This window comes from Falco biarmicus, chromosome 4 (assembly GCF_023638135.1).
Source record: "Falco biarmicus isolate bFalBia1 chromosome 4, bFalBia1.pri, whole genome shotgun sequence".
NCBI lineage: Eukaryota > Metazoa > Chordata > Aves > Falconiformes > Falconidae > Falco > Falco biarmicus.
The window spans coordinates 75,989,808-76,009,063 of NC_079291.1; the positions used below are offsets into that span (position 1 = coordinate 75,989,808).

Below are 19,256 nucleotides of genomic sequence, written 5' to 3' on the forward strand. Positions count from 1 at the left end.
TGTGCCGTATGAGGAGCATCCAGTAGCAGCCATGCCAGGAGCTGCTCCACGTCAACAACGAAATACAAGGTGCTTGGGCTACCACATCTGTAAGCTGAAGACTCTGCCCACAGCTGGGTAAGTCCCAGCGAGCCCAGGGCTGGTTTTCTAGACCTTCCCTGCATTGTGCAGGTCTCTCCCCCCATGGTGATGCCCTCCTGCTGTAAAGCTGCTCCCTTTCTTCCCCACCAGAACCAGCAGGACCCCACTGCACAGATCTCCCCAGCCTCCCTGTGGTTGCTCCGGGTGCCTTGCCAGCTGAAGCTCACGTGGCTGGTATTCACTGCCTGTCTGGTCCACAAAGCCCTACATTAAGATAATGCCCGTCTCTGGAGGAATCTAGGGCAGCAACTTGACACCGTGGCTTGGACCACGCTCAGGACCTCTAAATCCATAAGCTGAAGCCAGTGAGAGGAGCGGTTGGCAGGAGCCAACCTCCTCATCATTTTCTGCTTTTAAATATCACAGTAATAAAAGGTAAAATCACGAAAGGCCTCCTGCAGCCCACTGTGCCTAATCTGAAATCGGGAAGATGAAGAGCATGTAGTGAGGTTGTTATTAATATCCGGCCTCCTGATGATGGCTTTATAAACATCAGCATCACAGGCACAGCCTTGTGGTAGCATTTTGGCATGACCTTCTAGACAACTGTTGTGCTTTTTATCACGCTTACCCCTTGCTTGATCTTTAACCAATGAAGCGATACAGGGGAGACCTTGCCCCTAAATATCTGACCTTAGACACAGCGGTATGAAGTCAAAACTGAGAGAAACTGTGTTAAGTGTAGTTGTGCTAAATGCTCTTTAGCCCTGATGCTCCTTGTCTGGGAACTGTGCCACAGGCTATGGCAAGAGGGGGATCAGATGTTTGACGCCAGTGAAAGCCCTCTGTGCTGTAAGGGATGACTCATGGGCAAAAGCCCCACGCAGCAGCACGGCCACGCTCGCCGGGGACTTTGCCTGCTGGGGATGAGGTCTTGGTGGGGATATGAGGGTCACAGCTCCAGGGAGAGGGGCAGTCCCTCCCTCTGGGAAGCCATCAAAAGATGTCAGCTTTCCTAGTGACTTGTACACATTTATCATGGCTATTTAAAGTAGAAATCAAAATCGGAGTGGAGAAAAGATTTTGTAGCTTAGTCAATGTGGATGGAGCAGGTGAGGAGCAGCTGTGGAGTCTGGGTCTGCTGGTAAGCAGGAGGCTGGAGTTCACTGGTCCCTATCAGGACCTGATGCTGTTTTGGTGCCATTAGAAATGGCCTTCTGTCCATCCCCATTCTCACTTCTCTTTCAGAGGGTGCCCTTTGCTGGAATAAAGGCCCTGAGGAGAGTCACGTACCACGGAGGGCTAAGGGACACAGATGAGCACAGGAGATGGGTTCCTGCTAGAAGAATGGATGTGGAAAGGATGTGCGAGGCTGTCCCAAACCAGCTGTGTGGTGGGCAGCACTCACCCAGCACAGGACTGGGGGACTCTGTCCCTGTGGCCCCCACAGCTGAGGGGGACGGGGCAACCCATCTCTGCAGAGGCTGGATGGTAGAGACTGGGAGTAAGGAGAGATTTCCTGGTTGTGATGGATGAGGGACTGGTATCAGAGCTGAGCAGCCTGAAGTTGCTTGGGGCATCCCAACTCAAAGACAGTGTGAGGCCAGACCGGGAGCTGGGTCTGGAAGGAAATGTCTCACCCGCAGGGTTCATACGAACCCCTTGGGACCCCCGCAGAGCCAGCAGCAGTGATGGGGAGGAGGAATGGACCGACCTCAGCTGATAACAGGTGGATGAGGACATTGATGGCACAAGCATCTGCCTTGCAGCTGCTCACATTGGTGCTGTGCTGGCACTGCTCTGGCTCTCTTCGGTCATGCCTTGGTCCCGGTCCCGATGCTGCAGATGTGCCTCTGCCTTTTTGGCATGTCTTCCATGCCTCATTGTCCCACATCTTCTTGCCCTTTCCCAGGTCATCCTCCCCTAAAATGACGCAGCAGATGCGGGACCTGCAGCTGGCACAGGCCAGGAAGCCACCGGGCCCTTCCTCACCAAACGCAGCCAAGAGGCTCTACCGAAACCTGTCAGGGAAATTCCGAGTCAATTACACTTCCTTCGATGAGGGCAGCCTGGTGGGACGGGGCGAGAAGGAGAAGCTCCGCAAGTCCTATGTGGTGAGTGCCTGCTGGCTCCATCCAGCACTGCTGTGGCTGGGAAGGCGGGGATGGGGGTGTCCCTGTGTGGACAATGCTGTCATCTGGGTGGAAGCACAAGAATGTATTAAGTGAGGCTGCCCTGGAGCGAGTTCAGCTGGAGCTGGTCCAGGTGTTTGCTCAGCATCATTCGGTTCTGCCTGCAAAGAGCTGGTGCTCCCAAGCCCTTGGGACCAGGGCATCCCCCTCCTCATTGGGTTTGTGGGATGCTGGTGAGGGACTCTAAGGTGTTTGGTGGGGTGGAGGAGGATACCCCATGCTCAGCCAACCTCTGTTTCTCCTTCCACCCAGTTCCAGAGCAATGCTGCCCTCTTTGAGGCTGTGGAGCTGCAGGATCTAGACAGGGTCCAGGAGCTGCTGAAGCAGTACAGCCCTGAGGAGCTGGACCTCAACACCCCCAACAGCGAGGGGCTGCTGCCCCTGGACATCGCCATCATGACCAACAATGCTCCCATCGCCAGGGCCCTGCTGCAGGCAGGAGCAAAGGAGAGTCCGCACTGTGAGTTGGTGTGGGGAAGCTGTGCCATGCCTATCACCTGGGTCTCCATCTTGGTGGGGTGGAACACCCCAGGCAGTGGGATCTGGGTGGGGAGGTGGTCACTGGGCTCTGGGAAACTGGTACATTCTGTAGCATAGGCTCAAGTGGAGCCATGCTCTTGAGTGGAGCCCAGGAGCAGGGCACAGAGGGGAGGACGGAGTGTTGGGGTGGGGACTTGGTGCCAGCAGAGCCTGGGCTTGCTCTAACCACCTTCTCTTCCCTCCTTCTGGCTCCCTGCCCTGGACCCGTGGCCATGCTCACCCACCCCACAGTTGTAAGCCTGGAGAGCCGCTCACTGCACCTTTCCACGCTGGTGCGGGAAGCAGAGCAGCGCGTCAATGAGCTGACAGCGCAGGTGGTGAATGAGGCGCCCAACGCTGACTGCTCTGAGAAGGAGAAGCAGCTCAAGGCCTGGGAGTGGCGATACCGGCTTTACAAGCGCATGAAGGCAGGGTTTGAGCATGCCCGTGAGTGCCCACAGGAGGGCTTGGAGGGCCGGGGGGCAACCCCCACACTGAAGGAAGGAGCCAGGGCTGGGTGAGGTCTGGGCACAGGGCTGCACCGGCACCCATCAGATAATCCCCATGCCCTGTAACTGGGACTCGCTGTACGGTTGCACGGGGTTGAGCACTCTGGAAACATGTCCCTGGGAGTGGGGGGAGGCCCAGGAGGGACACTGAGGGGTTCAGGGTGACCATCCTCACTGTAGTGGTCGCTGCCTTCTCTGCCCCCAGGAGTGCCAGATGCCCCCACCAATGTCCACCTCTCCGTGGCCAGCAGCTCCTCGGTGCAGGTGACCTTCTGGGAGCCCCTGAGTGTCAACTCGGCCGTTGTCACCAAGTACAAAGGTAAAGACCGGGGTCTCCACAGCAGTGCAGGGGTCATGTAGCTGTGGCAGGTGCCTTGAGTGTGCCAGTGGGGTGTACTGGGGCGCTCACCCCATGCATGCCACACCAACGTGCTGGGAACATGGGCAGTGCTGCCAAGCCACTGTCAAGCCACCTTTGTGCTCAAGTGCAGGAGTAGCTAGGGCTGCCTGCTGCTGCACAGCCTGGTCACCCCCAGATGGTCTGAGCTAGACCAAACCACTGTCCTACACCAAGGCAAAACTTGAGGTGCCGCTTGTTTGCTGCCCACTCACACTGCACGCCAGGGGGGAGCTTTGCCATCCTGCCACTCTTGCACCTGTCACCCACTTAAACCAGATATTTTTGGCTTCTGGAAGAATTTCCTCCATCCCCAACTAGTGACCTGTCGCTTGAGGGTGCTGACCCCACCTGATGTGGCTTGGTGAGGAGGACTGCAGCTCCCTGTGCCGGTCCCCCTCTCCCCTGTCTCCCCTGCCTTCATGCTGCTGCCCCTGCTCCCTGTGCAGCTGCGGGCCCCGAGAGGCTGCAGCCAGCCCTGGAAGCCTGTCCCAGCTCCGGGGCCATGTGGCACCTTGGGGTTCTCTTCTGCTTTCAGTGGAGTGGAGCTGTTCCCCCACCTTCTCGCCACCGCTGGGGGAGGCCGTGATTGATAAGCTGAAGAACCTGCACTTCACCATCCGGGGGCTGGTGTCGGTGAGCTCTCAGGGTGCACCACGGGGGTCTGCACTGCAGGGGGAGACCCCACAGCTGGAAGAAGCCGCTGGCCACGGTGCAGTCTGTGGGGTCGTTCCCTTCAGCCAGTGCGGGGAGGGAACGGGGCTTCACTGTGAGCAGGAGGGGTAGGGTTGTGCCGCGGTGCGTGCCATGTTCAGCACAGCCTGCGGGCAGAGCTGGGAGCGTGGGGCCAGGAGAGGCGTCTGTCTGTCCCTGCATGGCCACAGCTGCCCTGGCAGTGGGGAAACCCCTGCACAGGGTGCCTGGGGACTCTCGAGTGAAAGGCAGAATGAGCCCATTCACCGAGCGCCTGATTTATCCTCTGTCCACCACCTCGCTCCCGTCACCACCCCTGCTCTTCCTGGGCAATAAATCAGTGGCTCGTTCCTCTGCCACCTGCACAAATCGACCTCTCACGTCGGTCCCGCTGCTCATTGGAGAGAAGGGACCAGCCCTGTCTCCATCCCTGGGAGCCCAGCAAGGTCACAGGCTGGTTGGGTCTGGGGCTCCCTGCTGTTTTATCTCCCTGAGAGCCGCAGGGGCCATGCTGCCTGTCAGCTGTCTCCTCCCCGGGGGCTGCCATCCTGTCCCCAGCACACACTGGACCAGTGGAGGGCAGACGGGGCAGGATGGGGACTGTGGTGGGATGGAGCTTGGGATGGGAACACGGGGAGATGCTGGGATGGAGAGGGTTGCCCTTACCAGGGGGTGCAGTGCCAAAGCTCTGGGGCAGGCAGGGACCACTGGCTCGAGAAGCAGGGAAAGCCCTCAATGTAGGTAGAGGAGCTTAGCCCAGGCAGTGATGCCAGAGCCCAGGAGCTGCTGTTAGGGCAGGAGCTGTCCTGGTGCCTGCCAGAACGGGGCTTGAGTTGAGCCCAGAGCAGCGCCGCTGCAAGGAGCTGGCCCAAGCCCATCAATCATGCTTTCAGAGCTGCTTCACAGCCTTCTGTCCACCTTCATGAGTGCCTGGAGGCTTTGCAACATCTGGCAGCTTGACTGGGCTTTAATCAGAGACCTTTAATCACTGTCGCCATGCCACAAGCCCTCAACAGCACTGGGCCAGCTCCATGTCTCCTTGCACGTCGCAGCAGGAAGGCAGCATCTGACCCTCCAGGCTGTGGAAGCCCCATGTCTTTGGGGTCAGCACATCTCCTGGCAAGGGGCACTTGCAATGTCCCATCCTTTGCTTCCCCCCAGAACCACCCACCCGGGCCATGGGACTCTCTAGTGTCTGATAACAAGAGCTTTGTACAGCTAGGGAAGGTCAGAGCCAGTGGGCTGTGGTCTCCCAGTTTAGTACTGCTTGTGGTGTACTGGTGTACTGGGCTGGGGGGAATCGTACCCCTGCATGCCGAGCCGGGAGAAGTGCCGGTGCACTGATGTGGCTTCCCTCCTTGCAGGGCACAGCTTACTACGTTCAGGTGTCTGCTTATAACATGAAGGGCTGGGGTCCCCCGCAAGCCTCCGTGCCCCCTTTCGCCATCCCTTCCAGTAAGTACCAGTGGGAATGCCTGCGGTATCTGGCACTGGCTGCAGGGCAGAGGTGGGGAGGTGACAGCTCCTTGTGCCATCTGGGGGTCCCTCTCACTGCTGGGATGGGGTCTAGTGGGCCTGGGAGCAGAGGCAGCATCTGGGTCTTAGGCCAGGCAGGGAGGCTGTGCCCGGGGGTCCAGGTTTCTGCCTCCAGGTAACAGGAGCTTTGCCAAATACTGATTTTTCAAGCTGAAATCCTCCTGGCTGCCTGACAAAGGCTGAGCGCTTTTAGACCACGTGGATCAGCTCATCATAAGGAGGAAGCTAGGAGAGCGGATGTTGTGCTTTCTCAGTTCAAAGGAGAGCAATGCAGCCATCTCCTCTGTAGGAAGGAAAAACATCCCTGTGTTTTTTTAGCAGAGGTTCGTAACAGTGCGGGGCAGCTTTTGGGAGGGGTCAGTCCCTACTGCTCAGTGACATCTGCCCCAAAGTGGCCAAGCTTGTGCAAAACCACAATTGGCATATGCTGAGGGGAGATGTGGTGGGATGCCCCAACTCAGCCCCTGGAGGTACCCTCCCAGTCCTGGGTGGCAGTGGGCCTGGAGTCCTCCCTGTGCCACCACATGCTCTTACCCATCCAGCCCAGCCCCAGGGACCTGCATTCCCTGGCATCGAGCTGGGATGGGGGTCACAAGCCCCACCAGAGACCAGCTGTGAGCTGTCAGCACTCTCCTCCCCACGCTGGCACCAGGGCAAGTAGGGGAGGAAAAGCCACCCTATGTCACACAAGTCACCCCAGGGTGCTAGGGGAGACAGGCCAGGAGGACTGAACTGGAAGGAGCAGCCCCAGAAGGTGAAGCTCAGGGCTGAGCGATCTCTGAGGTGGCCTCTGCCCCTCTCCACCTGTCCCAAAGTGGGTGTCCACTGTGTGGCAGTCCCACAGGATCAGCACTGGCGGATGTGTAAGAAGCAGCCCCCCGCACATCCGGGGAGGTGGAGGCTGAGCCCAGCCTGACGGGCAGGCAGCAGGGTGGTGGGCACGTGGCCCCTGCCATCGCGCTTGCAGGCAGTGAGGGACCGAGCGTGCTGCTGCACATGAGCAGCAAATGCACCGCATATGGGACAAGGTGCAGGTCTGGCAGCACATGAACAGCAGTGGGGCCAGAGATGTGCAGCCACCGTGCATAGCTCTAGCTGTGGATACGGCGAATGCTATACTGGTATGGAAAGGTGCAAAAATATATTTGCATGTATATGAGTGCATATAGTGAGCCTATGTGTGCACTCCATCGCCCTGGCTTTACCCTGTCCTGGCAGCGGGTGTTGGTCATGTCTGCACCCACTTTAAAGCCCCTTTGCAGTCCTGAATGTGTCACACTCCCTGTGACCAAGATCCATGCATCACTGATACTGTGAGTCTGAAGTAAATCAGACATGAGTGAGATTTATTTATTTTTATCTCCATTAATATTTCTTCCTTCGGTAAAGATCCTTCCCTGGCCCAGCAGAATATAGTCAGGCACCTCCCTGGGTGTTTTTAAAGCTCCTAAAAATAGTGGCAAGCCCCAGCCAAAGTTAACAGAGCTGAACTTTCCATGGAAAACAGCAGCAGGCAGGACACAGGGGGTGTTTAAAGCAATTAATGTAAAGCTAACGTAGAAGCGCCGGTGGGTCCCCAGCCCTTCTCCCAGTCCTGCTGCTGTCTCGCAATGGGTGGAACTGGCAGGAGAGCTTATTTATGTGTTTGCCGAGGTGAGCCCAACTCTCTGCACTCGCCTGGGGAAAGCTGCAGCTCTGGGGAAGACCTGGAGGAAGACACTGGAAAGAATTTTATTTTTTAAGGCCAGTGAAGTGTGGCAGCAACAGACGGGACCTTGTTCTTTCCCTCTGCCGCATCCTTGCTATGCTGTGGGGTGGCCAGTGGCCATGGGGTGCTGTGCAGAGCTGGGGTGGTCCTGGGAAGAGTGGCACAAAACTGGGCATCTCCCAAAGCCTAGCCCACCCAGAGGTGCCCAGCACCCACGACTGCTGCTGTGCCTGTGGGACACCCAGGTCGGGTACCAGGAGGTGACGTGACATGGGGAGGAGGGTGCAGAAACCATTTTTCCCCCCAGGCCAAGGGGTGCTGGGGGTGATGCTGGTCTATGCCCCACAGACTGGCGGGAGTATGATGGCCGCGCCCCACGGAGAAGGGGACAAGCTGAAGCTCTGGACCACCTGCTGGGGCAGGTGAAGACTGTCCACCAGCACTGTGTTTGCCACGGTGAGTGCATGTCACGCCAGGGTTGTGGCATGGTCCAGGGGGCTGGGGTGGTGCTGGGAATAGATCTATCCCATGGATAAGCATAGCAGAGAGACAGCTCAGGCAGTGGAGACCTTGGCAGAGCCTTCCCACTGGGCTGGCATGCTGTGCCACAGGCTGCTGGTGCACCTCTTCATCTCCTGCTGCAGCATCCTCTGCTCTCTGCTCCCCAGAGCCCTGCAAGAACCAACCCCAGAGCAGGAAGCACTCTGTCTCCAAGAGCCTCAAGCACCTCTTCCACCCTGGCAGCAAGTTTCTAAAGACACTGAAGCGGTGAGAGGCTGGTGATGATAAGACCTTCCCCAGCAGGGACATAGGGCTGTGCATCCTGGGTACAGCTGGGAGCTGTGCATGCAAGGTGGGGGCTGGGCATGCTCAGAGGTAGGTCCTTGCCTGTAGCAAGCTGGTGGTGTCAGTGGAGATGGGTCCCAGTGCCCAGAAATCGGTTTCTCCTTGGTGTTTCTATTTGGGCTGGCCAAATTGCACCTGTACCCAGATCCCTGCACCATCTCTGAGTGCCACACAGCACCTTCCCCTCCTCGAACCCCACCACCTTTCCACCGCCCACCTTCACACTTGGCATCCAGGTACCCCAGTGTGTCTCCTGCACAAGCCTGGCCCCATTGTCCTCCCTTGTGCGGGCTGTGGCATTGGCCATGGCATCAGCTGTGGCATCAGCCAGGCTTGCCTTGCTGGCAGCATCATGTTCCTGTTCCTGCTCCTGTACGGGCCGTGTGCCTGCTCTGCCATGGGCTGTTGGAGGGGAGCTGAGACCTGGGGCAGCACATGTTGTCTGCCCTTGGGAGACGGACCCTTTGGGAAATGAAGCTGGTAGCTGTGGGCAACACTGAAGTCTGTCATCCCTCCCATGCAGGGGCCTCTACCTGACAGCCATCTTCTACAAGGATGATAACATCCTGGTGACCCATGAAGACCAGATCCCCTTGGTGGAGATTGACGACACCTACTCGTGCCTGCTTATGCAGGATTTTCTCTGGTTCACCAAGGTGGGTGGCCCAGGGACCTTGTGCTGTGTGCTGGGGCATGCAGCAGTGTGTCTCCTGACACATCTCTCTCTGCCTGGCCACCACCCTGGGTGCTGCTGAGATGATGACCACCAACCCAGCCACTATGTCCTCAGGGGTGTCACCATCTGCAGAACACACTCATTGCAGCACCTTCCCTGGCGCTGCCCATGCAGGCAGAAGTGCCTGTCATGCGTGGGGCACTGCGGGGCTCTCGCTGGGGCTGACTGGGTCCGATATGGGGCTGGGAGCAGAGTCGGGGACCCTCCACGGGCACAAAGTGAGCATGAGCTACTCCAGCTGTTCGCACCAGACAACACATCTGGCAGCGCCTGGGCTGTGCCATTGCCCTCGCACACTCCACAGGGCAGAGCACTGAGAGCCAGCAGCAGCCCAGGATGCCAGGGTGAGCCAGGCAGGCATCACACACCACTGCTGCCTTTGACTGGCAGTGGCTTCTCCTGCATCCCGGGCGCTGGGGCTTGGCAGCACAGGCAGCTGCAGGCTTGCTGCTCACCAGGGCTCAGCACGGACCAACAAACCACCAGGGAATGGCATTTCCACCCCAGCTCCTGGAAGCCCAAAGGTGGGCGATGGACCGGCGCCGCGCTGGGCAGGCTGTGTGCCATGATGGGTGGGCGATGGACCAGTGCCATGCTGGGCAGGCTGCGTGCCGCGACGGGTGGGCGCTGCCTCTCCGTAGGGATGCCAGTGGCTTCTCAGCTGTTTAACTGCTTCACCACAGCATCCTGCCATGGCAGCTCTGCCTCCGTTTTAGAGAGCAGGATGTGCAGGGTGCTGCTGCCAGGTCCTCTGCTGTCAGGAAGCTTAGTGAGAGGGCAGGTGGGCAGCTCAGGGCCAAAATTTTTTGCTGGATGGTCCTTATCTACTGAGGGAGAAGGCTGTCTTCTCCCTTCTTCTCTTGGCTATTTTCTACTCAAAATTGAGGAAGTCTCAGTCCTAGATGCAGGTGGATAACTGAGTGGACACAGCGTGATGCTTCCCTCAGGTACAGGCTCTGGAGGCATTTTGGGGTGCCTTTGGCACAGGAAATTGCACCCCTGCTGTGAGGCAGTATGTGCCCATGCACATTCCTAACCCAGCTCAAACAGAAAGGCAAATGGATTTCCCCCAGACACCTTTGTGTGAACCAGCTGTGGGCAGCGGCAGCTGGTGGTGATGGCTCTTTGCTGTGCTGCAGGTATCGTGCATGTGGGATGAGATCCTGTGGCTGCGGCAGTGTGTCACTGTCTCCCAGTCGTCCTGCTCCTGCATCCTGCAGACGCGCTTCAAGATGCTGCTGGCCATCTCGCAAATGCAGGTGAGGGCAGGCCTGGGCAGGGAGTGAGTGCTTTTTTGGGGGCACTGTGGGCTGGGCTCCCTTAGGAGCAGCACATGGATGCACCACAGGCAGGAAAACCCCAGGCTCTGCTTATCCTGCCCAAAGCTTGGTCAGTGGCAGGCCTGGGTGCCCCTGCCTTGTCCTACCTGGCAGGACCCTGGTCATGGGGCAATGAGGTGTCAGGCTTCATGGTAATCTTGTGCAGAAGAGCTGGGGGCTGCCACAGAGTGCTTTGCCAGGCAGGCTGGTTTCCAGCAGGCAGCTGCCAGTCATATCCCAGCTGCCCAGACCCACAGAGCACTGTGCTTCGAGGATGTCCCCTGACATTCTGCATTCTCCTGCCTTCCCATCCCATCGCACAGGGGCTGCTGGGCATCCAGGACCTGGGACAGGTCTTCTTTGAGCCCGTCAAAGACAAGCAGGGCAATATCCTCATCGTCACCCTGAAGGAGGTGAAGACCAACCAGACCTTTGAGAGCGTCCGCTGGGTTCCCATCTGCAAGCTGCAGACCAGCCGCAAGTCTGTGTCCTCCCCGGAGGAGCCCACTGCTCTGGACACACTGCTGATCTCCATCCAGGTGCTGCTCTGGTGCCGTTGTGGTAGGGTATTGCAGTGGGCTCTGTTGTGGGACCACCAGCGCTCCCTGCTCCCCCTCAGGCTGGAAAGGCCACAGCAGAGCCTGGGCCACCAAGGGTTCAGCCCTGGCTGTGGGTAGAGGGGGAGCAGAGCCCAATTATCCTGCAAAAATCCTGTTGCTTTGAGGGGAGGCGTCAGGCTGGTGCCGGATTCATCCCAGCAGCACTGGATTGTACTTGCTCTACTACTTCCCATCCACTGGCTGGGCTGGTTGTGCCATGGGAGGGTATGAGAAAGCCCTGCTGCGAGGGCTTGCTCTACCCAGCAGTGCCTTTCTCCTCAGGACAAGTTGGCTTACCACCAGCGGAGCAGCCATGCCCTCTCCCCGGGGCTCTACCTGGGTTACTTGAAGCTGTGCAGTGCTGTGGATCAGATCCGAGTGCTGGTGCCGGAGAGGGTCCCCAACATCCTGTGCCATGTCAAGATTCGCTCCAACCCCAACATCTCCAGGTGGGGCTTGCAGGGCAGCTCGCCTGGAGCAGCCAGGCTCCTCTGTGCCACCTAGCCTAAGAGCACCTATCACCTCCTGCTTCTGCTCTCGGGCTCCTGGCAGCCATGTAATATTCCCTCTCAGCTCCACTGCCTGCTGTGCAGGAGAGCCTGGAGCTGGAGCAAATGCAAGGTCCCTTCTACCTCCGCAGTTCACACACCCCTTGGGGTGCCGCACCATCTGGGGGAGGAACAGCTGAGCAAACACAGCTCTTGCCCCAATTGCATGTTCAGATCCACCCTGAGCTGCTCCTTCCTTCACGTGTGTCTCTGTCCTCCAGGGAGGAATGGGAATGGCTGCAAAAGATGGCCAGCGTGGAGGAGCCTGTTCCTGCAGAGCCAGAGGCTGAGACCTCCCAGAACCACTTGTTCCAGGAGCTCCAAGTGGCCATCAAGGAGCTGATGACCCTGGTCAACATCCCGTTGCAAGAGGTATGGGCAGGTGCCAAGGTCTGGGGAGGAGGGAGGGGAAGAGGCTGTGCAGTACCACGTTGGTCACTGTGGCAGGCAGGGTACCACAGCCCTAGTCCCTCTTTAGGGGCCTGAAGCATTGATGAGAATTTAGTCCCATGCAAATAGAAGGCACGTGGTGGACAGCCAGCATCTGAGGCATCTGCCTGCCCAGGGACAGTGTCCACGGGAGCTGTTTGTCTTACGCTCATCTGTACCTCCGAAGCAAGGACGGTGAATCTGGGTTTGCATTATAGTCATGTGGTTTGGTCCTGGTTTCAGCCCTTGCAGCATGAGACCAGCCCAGCTCTGCCCCTCCAAAGTGGGATGGTCCTGGCCAGTGGTGGGATGGAGCTGCAGCCCCCTGGGCCAGACTGCATGGGGAGAAATCCCTCCTCCACCATGCTGACTATTTGCTGGGAGGGTGCCCACCGGCCCTAGTGCCAGACACGTGCTTCTGGCCGGGCAGCTGTAAGGGCACCCCTCTGAGCAGGGCTGAGGCCATCACTGGTGGCACTTCTTCTGCGACCCTGTCATATTCACTTTGACTAGTAATTTGGAGACTTTTTGGAGAAATAAGACAGAAAGGCAGATGTGCAGATTATGCCAGAAGCAAGGAGTGTCTGGTTGTGTGCTGAAGCAGCAGTGTCCCCTGTCTGCAGCTGGTCCCTGAGGACTCCTCTGTGGATGAGGACTCGGTGGGGGGCCCACTAGGTGAGGCTTTCAGCTGTGACCTGCAAAAAAATGTGTCTTCTTGCAGGCCAAAGATTTCCGTCTGTACAGCCAAGAGGTGCTGGACTTTGGGGGCCAGGTCTCCTTCCTGCTGCTGCTGCCTCCGTCGGATGATGTCTGCACTGCTCCAGGGCAGAACAACCCCTACACCCCTCGTTCTGGCTTCCTCACGCTGCCGTTACAGATCTTCGAGCTAGGTGAGGAAAGGGAATGCCAGAACCCAGCCTTGCTGGTCTCTTTGTTCTCTGAGACCACCTGAGAGACAGGCAGCGGGGTGGGCTGGAGCTTCCCCAGGAGAGAAGGGATGGGTAAAGGGGGATGCTGAGGGCTGTCCACGCAAGCTAGAGGACAGCGTTGCCTCCTCCCTGTGTTGGGTGAGTGGGGAGGAGCCTGCAGGGCATCCACAGCAAGGGACATGATATTTTTCATTCCCCCATCTCTTTTTACCTCTCCTCAGTCCACTTCTTCACATACGACCGGGAGTTTATCACCCAGTACTGCCAGGTGTCAGCCCTCCTGGAGCTGGAGTCGCTCCTCTCTCAGCAGAGCCTCAGGGAGGCATTCTCTGATGCTGAGCTCTCCACCGCGAAGCAGAGGCACCAGCAGGTTCAGGACTACATCCAGGTACACGGAGTGGGAGTGCGCTGGGAGGGAGCCAGGCTCAGCAGTGCCTGTGGGATGTGGCCAGAGCAGTCATGCCCTGGATGATCTGCAGGAGCATCCGCACTGGGGCTGTTCACTGCTTTTGGTGGCTGTGACCCCACGGCACTTCTCTGATGTGGCAGATGGGTAGCAGCAGACAGGGCTTTGTCTAGCAACTTCATACTGCAACAGTCAAATTAAAAATGCTGATTAGAGAGCCAAAGGCTCCTGCTCTGCAGGTCCCCACCTTGGTAGAAAAGGGCCTAGAAGTGCTCTTGGGATGGACGTGCAAAAGAGCACCTCAAGCTGCCCCTTTTCCCAGTACCCCTGCCTGCAGCAGGCAGGTCCTGCTGAACCAGCAGCCGCTGGTGGTCAAAGCAGCATCTTCCTGCCTGAGAGCACTTTCTTGGGATTTTCTGGCTTGAGGATTCCCCCAGAGCTTTCACCTCTGGTGAAAGGTGTCTGAGGAGACCCTGTGTTTTGCTGTGGGGCTTTTTTGTTGCTTGCTTTTTGAAAGGGATCCTTCATTTCCTATTCTGGCAGCAAATGGAGGAGATCTGGCGTGAGATGCGCTGGATTATGGATGCCCTGCAGCACGCCCGGTACAAGCAGCCCTCCTGTGGGGTGTCTCTCAGTGGCTTCCTCAGCGAGGCTGGCGGTGCAACAAAGGAGAAAACCCAATCCACCTCGTCCCACCTCGACTACCTTCCCTCCCCAGCACCCTCGCCAGAGACAAGCCGTAAGCTCAACTCGGGTAAGGACCCAACTTTGCAAAGCTCATGCTAGGTGGGCTCAGGGGCTGCCCGGGTTCAGGGGGGCCAGGATCTGCTCTGGCTGGCTGCACTGTAGCATCGCAGGCTGAGCCAGTGTTGGGAGTTTGGGCAGGGCAATCAGTCTTGACTGGGGCAGAACCTGCTCTGCCTGCGCCTTGGCAAGCACAGCACAGGTGTATGGCAAGGGGGTAAACGCTTGGGAGCTGCCTTGGACTCTGCCTGGTGTAAACCCTCTGCCAGGGCTGCCAACAGCAAGCCTGAGCCCCTCTTTGTTTCTCTTACACTCCTCACAGACTCACATGGGCTGTCAGACGAGGAGGGCTCCTCAGAGGTGTTCCTGGCCACCGACAGCGACTATGACTCCAGCAGGGCACAGAGCCCGAAGGAGCTTGACCTGGTGTACTCCTCCTCTGGGCCCGAATGCTGCAGCAGGAGAGTTGCCCGCACCCTGCGGGACAGTGCCCCTGATGTCCTGCAGACCCACGAGCTCAAGACCCCACCACCGCCGCCACCACCACCACCACTGGAGGAGCCCCGGCCACCCCCTGAGCTCTACGACAGCGACTTCGTCCTGCCCAGCCGACAGATTGAGCTGCTGCGCATCACGGAGAAGCGGCAGGCTTACTGCGTTCGGACCAGCAGCCTGGACTTCCCCAAACCGCTCTGCCAGGTGGCCAGAAAGTCCTGCCCTGGCTCCGTCGACAGCTCCCCGACGGAGAGCAGGACCGTGGGCCACTGCAGCCAGCTCAGGCTGGGGACTGGCTCGACACGCAGCCCCGAGCGTGGCCGGGGTGGGCAGGGCTCTGAGCCTGTCTTCCGGACGCGCTCAGCTGAGTGGACTCAGAACTTCCAAGAGCAGCCGGAGCAGCCTGGGTGCTCGGCCAACCGAGGGAAGAAGCCGGGCTCTGTCGCCTTGCAGGTCTGCCCTCAGTACGAAACTGGACTCTCCAAAGAGGCCAGTGTCAAGGTACCAGAGCCTGCGAAGGGCAGCATTGCGCTTCTGCCATGCCCGGACAAAAAGGGCTGGCAGGGTGGGGGGGCAGGCAGCAGGGTGTCGTGTGTCCCTTGCCTGTCACTGCCCTCTCCATCCTCCACTGTCCCAGGGGTGAGGTCCTCTGGAAAGCCACAGCCCTCCTGCCCTGCATCCCTCTGTCCCTGCAGTAGTCATGGGGCTCCTGGCAGTGCGGCACGGAGTGTGCAGCTTTGCAGGAGCGATAGCCGGTGCTGCAGAGGGAGTGAGCCAGGGCCAGGGGTAGAGTATTTTGGGGGGACAAGGCAGTAGAGCTGCGGTTCAGTTCGTGGTCTGTGGTTCAGCAGCTGACAGCAGGCTAGTGCCACCCAGCATGGGCAGGCAGTGAGCAAAGGTCACACTGATGGGTTTCCCTTGCCATGTCCTGGTGTTCAAACAAATCAGCCCCCTAGCTGAAACCCAGCCATCACCCGCCCGTCCTGTCCCCACCCCCCCACAGCCTCCCCTTCCTAGGGTCTGCGCTCCCCCCCACAAGCCCCTTGTGCCTTTGCGGAAGGGAGAGCAGGAGCCACTCATCTCCAGCCCACAAAGGGGAGCAGGCAGGCAAAGCTGCCTCCTTGCTGCAGGCATTGGGGTCTGCTGGAGCTGCTGTGCAGCCTGGTTCCTCTCTGTGAGGGCTTTGCTACCGAGAGCTCACCCTCAGTCTGATCATCCTCACCTGCTCTGGGTGGGATCCCTATGGAGGAGGTATCCCAGGGCACGCATCTCGGACAGGTCCCCCTCCAGCTCTGCCACGTCCTTTGCTCCCAGCAATGAAGCTCCTTCCCCTGTTGAAATTTCCCTTCCCATGTTCCCAGTGCCCGGAGCCGAGGCTGACAGAGCAGCCCGAGCGCAGCCTGCCCATGAAATGGCAGAGGAAGGACAGAGCTGATGGACTGATGGGTTTTATTGCTGGGGTGTTTTGATAGCCGGTTTCTCCACACACGGTGAGGACATTGGAAGCAGAGGGGAATCTGACTTGCAGTATTTATTTTCCATTCGAAAAATTACCATAGATTTCTATACAACTGAAGTGCAGCCCTCGGGTTCCTGGCGGGCTGCCCACGTGGCTTTTGAAGTTGCAAAGCTCTGGACACGCCTGCTTGAAAGCGTTTTACGATGTTCTTCTCGAAGAAAGCCAAGTTCAAAGGAAAGGCTCCTCGGCTGGTGTAAATCAGCTGAGCCCTGCGATGATTGTTCGGAGCTGGCAGAGTTCACGTGGGCTGAGGGCTCGGACCACCCTGACGGGGCACTGCTCGCGGCGCTCTGCAAGCCCTTACGGATGTGCCAAAGGAAACTGTCGCCCTGCCTGAGTGAGGATGGATGTCCCGCTTTAGGGCCTTTGAAGTCAAGTAGTGGGCTCCCAACGGTCATTAGCAACCAGAGCCCAGATGGGCTTGTTTTCTCGGCTGGATTTGGGATTCAGAGGGCAGTCCCCAAGGAAGCAGATAGGCAGGGTGAGGGTAGCTGCTGGTGGGAGAGCCCTGAGCTTGTCAATGGGTCGAGGTTTAGTGCTGATTCCCAAAGAGGCTTCAGCTCAGCACCGCTAGTTTGGCAGAGCCCTTGTGGTTCAGCTGGCCTGAAAGTCTGGATTCTGCTCATGAGAGGGACTTGATGCAGATCCCTCCATGGTGCCAGGAGCGAGGCTGAGACTACCCCTCTCTGGCTGCAGGTAATGGGGTGATGGGGCAGCCTGAGTGGAGCAGACGAGCTGTAGGTGACACATGCAAGAGTTGAGCTGCAAGGACTCGGACAGTACAGTGGAGGCAAGAAAGCAGTGCATGAGTTTGGGTCCCAGGTCTCCAGGTGCAGTGTGCCCACAGCTCTGTGCCAGGATGCTGCCACTGGCTCACCAGGCGCCATCGCGGCAGCTCTTCCTCCACCCTAATGACTGCTGTAGGACACTCTGCGTGCTACCTCTGTCCCCCAGTTCCTCCTCATCCCTCCCCCTTATCATCCATTTCTCCCACCTTTCTCTCTCCACAGCTGCACATCACCAGCCAGACGTCCGCCGGGGAGGTAGTGAAGCTGGTGGTGCTTGAGATGAACGACGTCTCCCGCAGCATGTTGGGGGGCTCAGCTACCTTCTGCTACAGTGAGGAGCAGCTGGACCACTTTGGACTGGTGTTCGCCTCCGACGAGAGCGAGCGGTGGCTTCCCAATGACTTCTTGCCTCTGTCCCTCCAAACCACCCAGCCCGAGGGGCGGTTCTACGTCCGGATCAAGGAGACGTCCCCTCTCGTGCTCCAGTACGGACCAGCGACTACTGTATGAGAGGAGGAGAGCTGGCCGAGGGGACCTCAGCTTCCAGACAGCAGACAGCTCGTCTCTGATGCTTCCTTCTTCCACAGACACCCTCTCATCAGGCGTCCACGGGGTGGAATGGGATCATACTGGGCTGTGTGTTATTTGTGTTTTGTTTTTTTTTTTTTTTCTTTTTTTAACCAAAGAGACATCGAGACTCAGTTTTTCTGACTGCAGAAGAGGAGGGTGGAGTGCGGAGACCTCAGAGCTTGGGAGGAATCTCTGCAGGAATGGAATTTTTGAAAGTAAACATTTTTAAGGGGAAAGGGGGGGAGAGAGGGAGGAAAAATATTACAAGAAGAAGCAGCAATACTTTTTTTTTTTTCTTTCTTTCTTCTTTTTCTGAAAAGCCTTGTTTGGGAATCACTGAAGGCAAAGCCACAGAGGATTGCTGGGGAGGGTTGTGGTGTCAGTGAGGAGAGTGCACGAGTCACAAGGGCAGCACTAAGAAGGGTGCTTTTCTGTCTGCCCTCCTTTCACTGTACCTGGAGAAACAATTCTTGCACATAGTTCTTGGAACAAAATGATATTATTTTTTTCCCGAAAAAAATTAATAATTGTGCTAGAGACACTGGAGTTGTGTAAGAGGTGAAAACCCTTTGACTTGTTTTAAAGGCAAAAGGAGTCCATGCAGCCAGCCCCATGCGCACACAGATGTGCACGCAGCTGTGTTGATACCACCGGTAGAGGTTTGCTATAGGGCATCCTCCGCAGCACCCTGCGCACCACCCTGGGATTTCCTTTCCTCCTCGGTTGCCGTTTTGTTCTGGTGATTGTGCTTGGCCTCTCTTGTTTGTCCTATAGCATGACATTTTGTTAGCCACTAGGTCTCTTGTTAACAAGGTTATTTTTCTGATCTGTGGTCTATAGTAAAGATGACTGCTGCTGACTGCGTATCACTCTTTTCCTTCTTGCGGCTTGATGTGTGGTGTTCCTTCATCCCCCAGATTAGCCCTGATTTCAAGGACTGAGCTCATCTTTCCTGGAGTGTTTAATGGGATGCTTTCCACTCGGTGGAGGTTTACGTTAATGTGTAAATCACATGTGTGGCAGCAAAGTGCAAGTTAAAAATGTTTTTCTGGGCTTCGTTGTTCTCTAAGGCAGTAAAAAAAGCTTTGGCATGCAAAGGCAGTCACCTCCACGTGGTGTTGGAAACCCGATGGTCATAGGGCCCGAGCATCTGCAGTTAAATGCGTTAATCCGGTCCTGCAGCCTCCACTGAGGGAAGAGCACCAGGAGAAGAGCGTGGAAGGCTGTGAGAGCTCACAGCTGTATTGCAGCTGGCGCAGACACTTTCAAGCGAGTGGCAGCAAGCAAGGTGTGAGGCTAGCGGTCCTTCACAAGGTGAGGCTCATGTTGCTGGTGCCTCTTCAGCAGCCAGCTCCCTCCCCTTCCCTTTGCACTGAGGGGTTAGGGCTGGGCAGCAGACCCCTGTCCCTGGGTGCTGGGGTGAGAGTGGGGGCTCTGCAGGCAGCTGTGCAGGGTCTGCCTGCCGATGACTGCCGTTGCTCCTTGCAAGTTCGTTGTTCCTCGCCTTGCTGCGAAGAGCCGGCGGCACGCTGTGCGGTGCGGGCAGGAATATGTCCCAGCACGAGCCCTTCGCCACCCCGCGTCAGAGCCACTCTGAAGGGGAGGATCGTGTGCCAGCCCCTCAGCTGGTGCAAATCAACAGCACCGCATTGACGTCAGCGCAGACACCGCCATGGGACGTGGAGGCAAGCGG

At 57.8% G+C, this 19,256-nt stretch overlaps 1 protein-coding gene across 1 annotated transcript in view; it reads left to right on the forward strand.

Annotated features, from left to right (window-relative positions):
• The window catches only part of LOC130149157 (ankyrin repeat and fibronectin type-III domain-containing protein 1-like), a 209,122-nt gene extending 190,700 nt beyond the window's left edge, over positions 1–18,422 (forward strand). The window contains exons 6-23 of the mRNA XM_056338474.1: positions 1,994–2,195; positions 2,526–2,733; positions 3,045–3,239; positions 3,507–3,620; positions 4,237–4,334; positions 5,756–5,846; positions 7,984–8,091; positions 8,304–8,403; positions 9,005–9,137; positions 10,357–10,476; positions 10,860–11,075; positions 11,418–11,584; positions 11,905–12,055; positions 12,834–13,002; positions 13,263–13,429; positions 13,991–14,201; positions 14,514–15,187; positions 17,216–18,422. Coding sequence (XP_056194449.1) covers positions 1,994–2,195; positions 2,526–2,733; positions 3,045–3,239; positions 3,507–3,620; positions 4,237–4,334; positions 5,756–5,846; positions 7,984–8,091; positions 8,304–8,403; positions 9,005–9,137; positions 10,357–10,476; positions 10,860–11,075; positions 11,418–11,584; positions 11,905–12,055; positions 12,834–13,002; positions 13,263–13,429; positions 13,991–14,201; positions 14,514–15,187; positions 17,216–17,503 — 3,412 coding nt within the window. The 3' untranslated portion in view covers positions 17,504–18,422. The remainder of the gene's footprint in view (positions 1–1,993; positions 2,196–2,525; positions 2,734–3,044; positions 3,240–3,506; positions 3,621–4,236; positions 4,335–5,755; positions 5,847–7,983; positions 8,092–8,303; positions 8,404–9,004; positions 9,138–10,356; positions 10,477–10,859; positions 11,076–11,417; positions 11,585–11,904; positions 12,056–12,833; positions 13,003–13,262; positions 13,430–13,990; positions 14,202–14,513; positions 15,188–17,215) is intronic.
• The last annotated feature ends 834 nt before the right edge of the window (positions 18,423–19,256 follow it).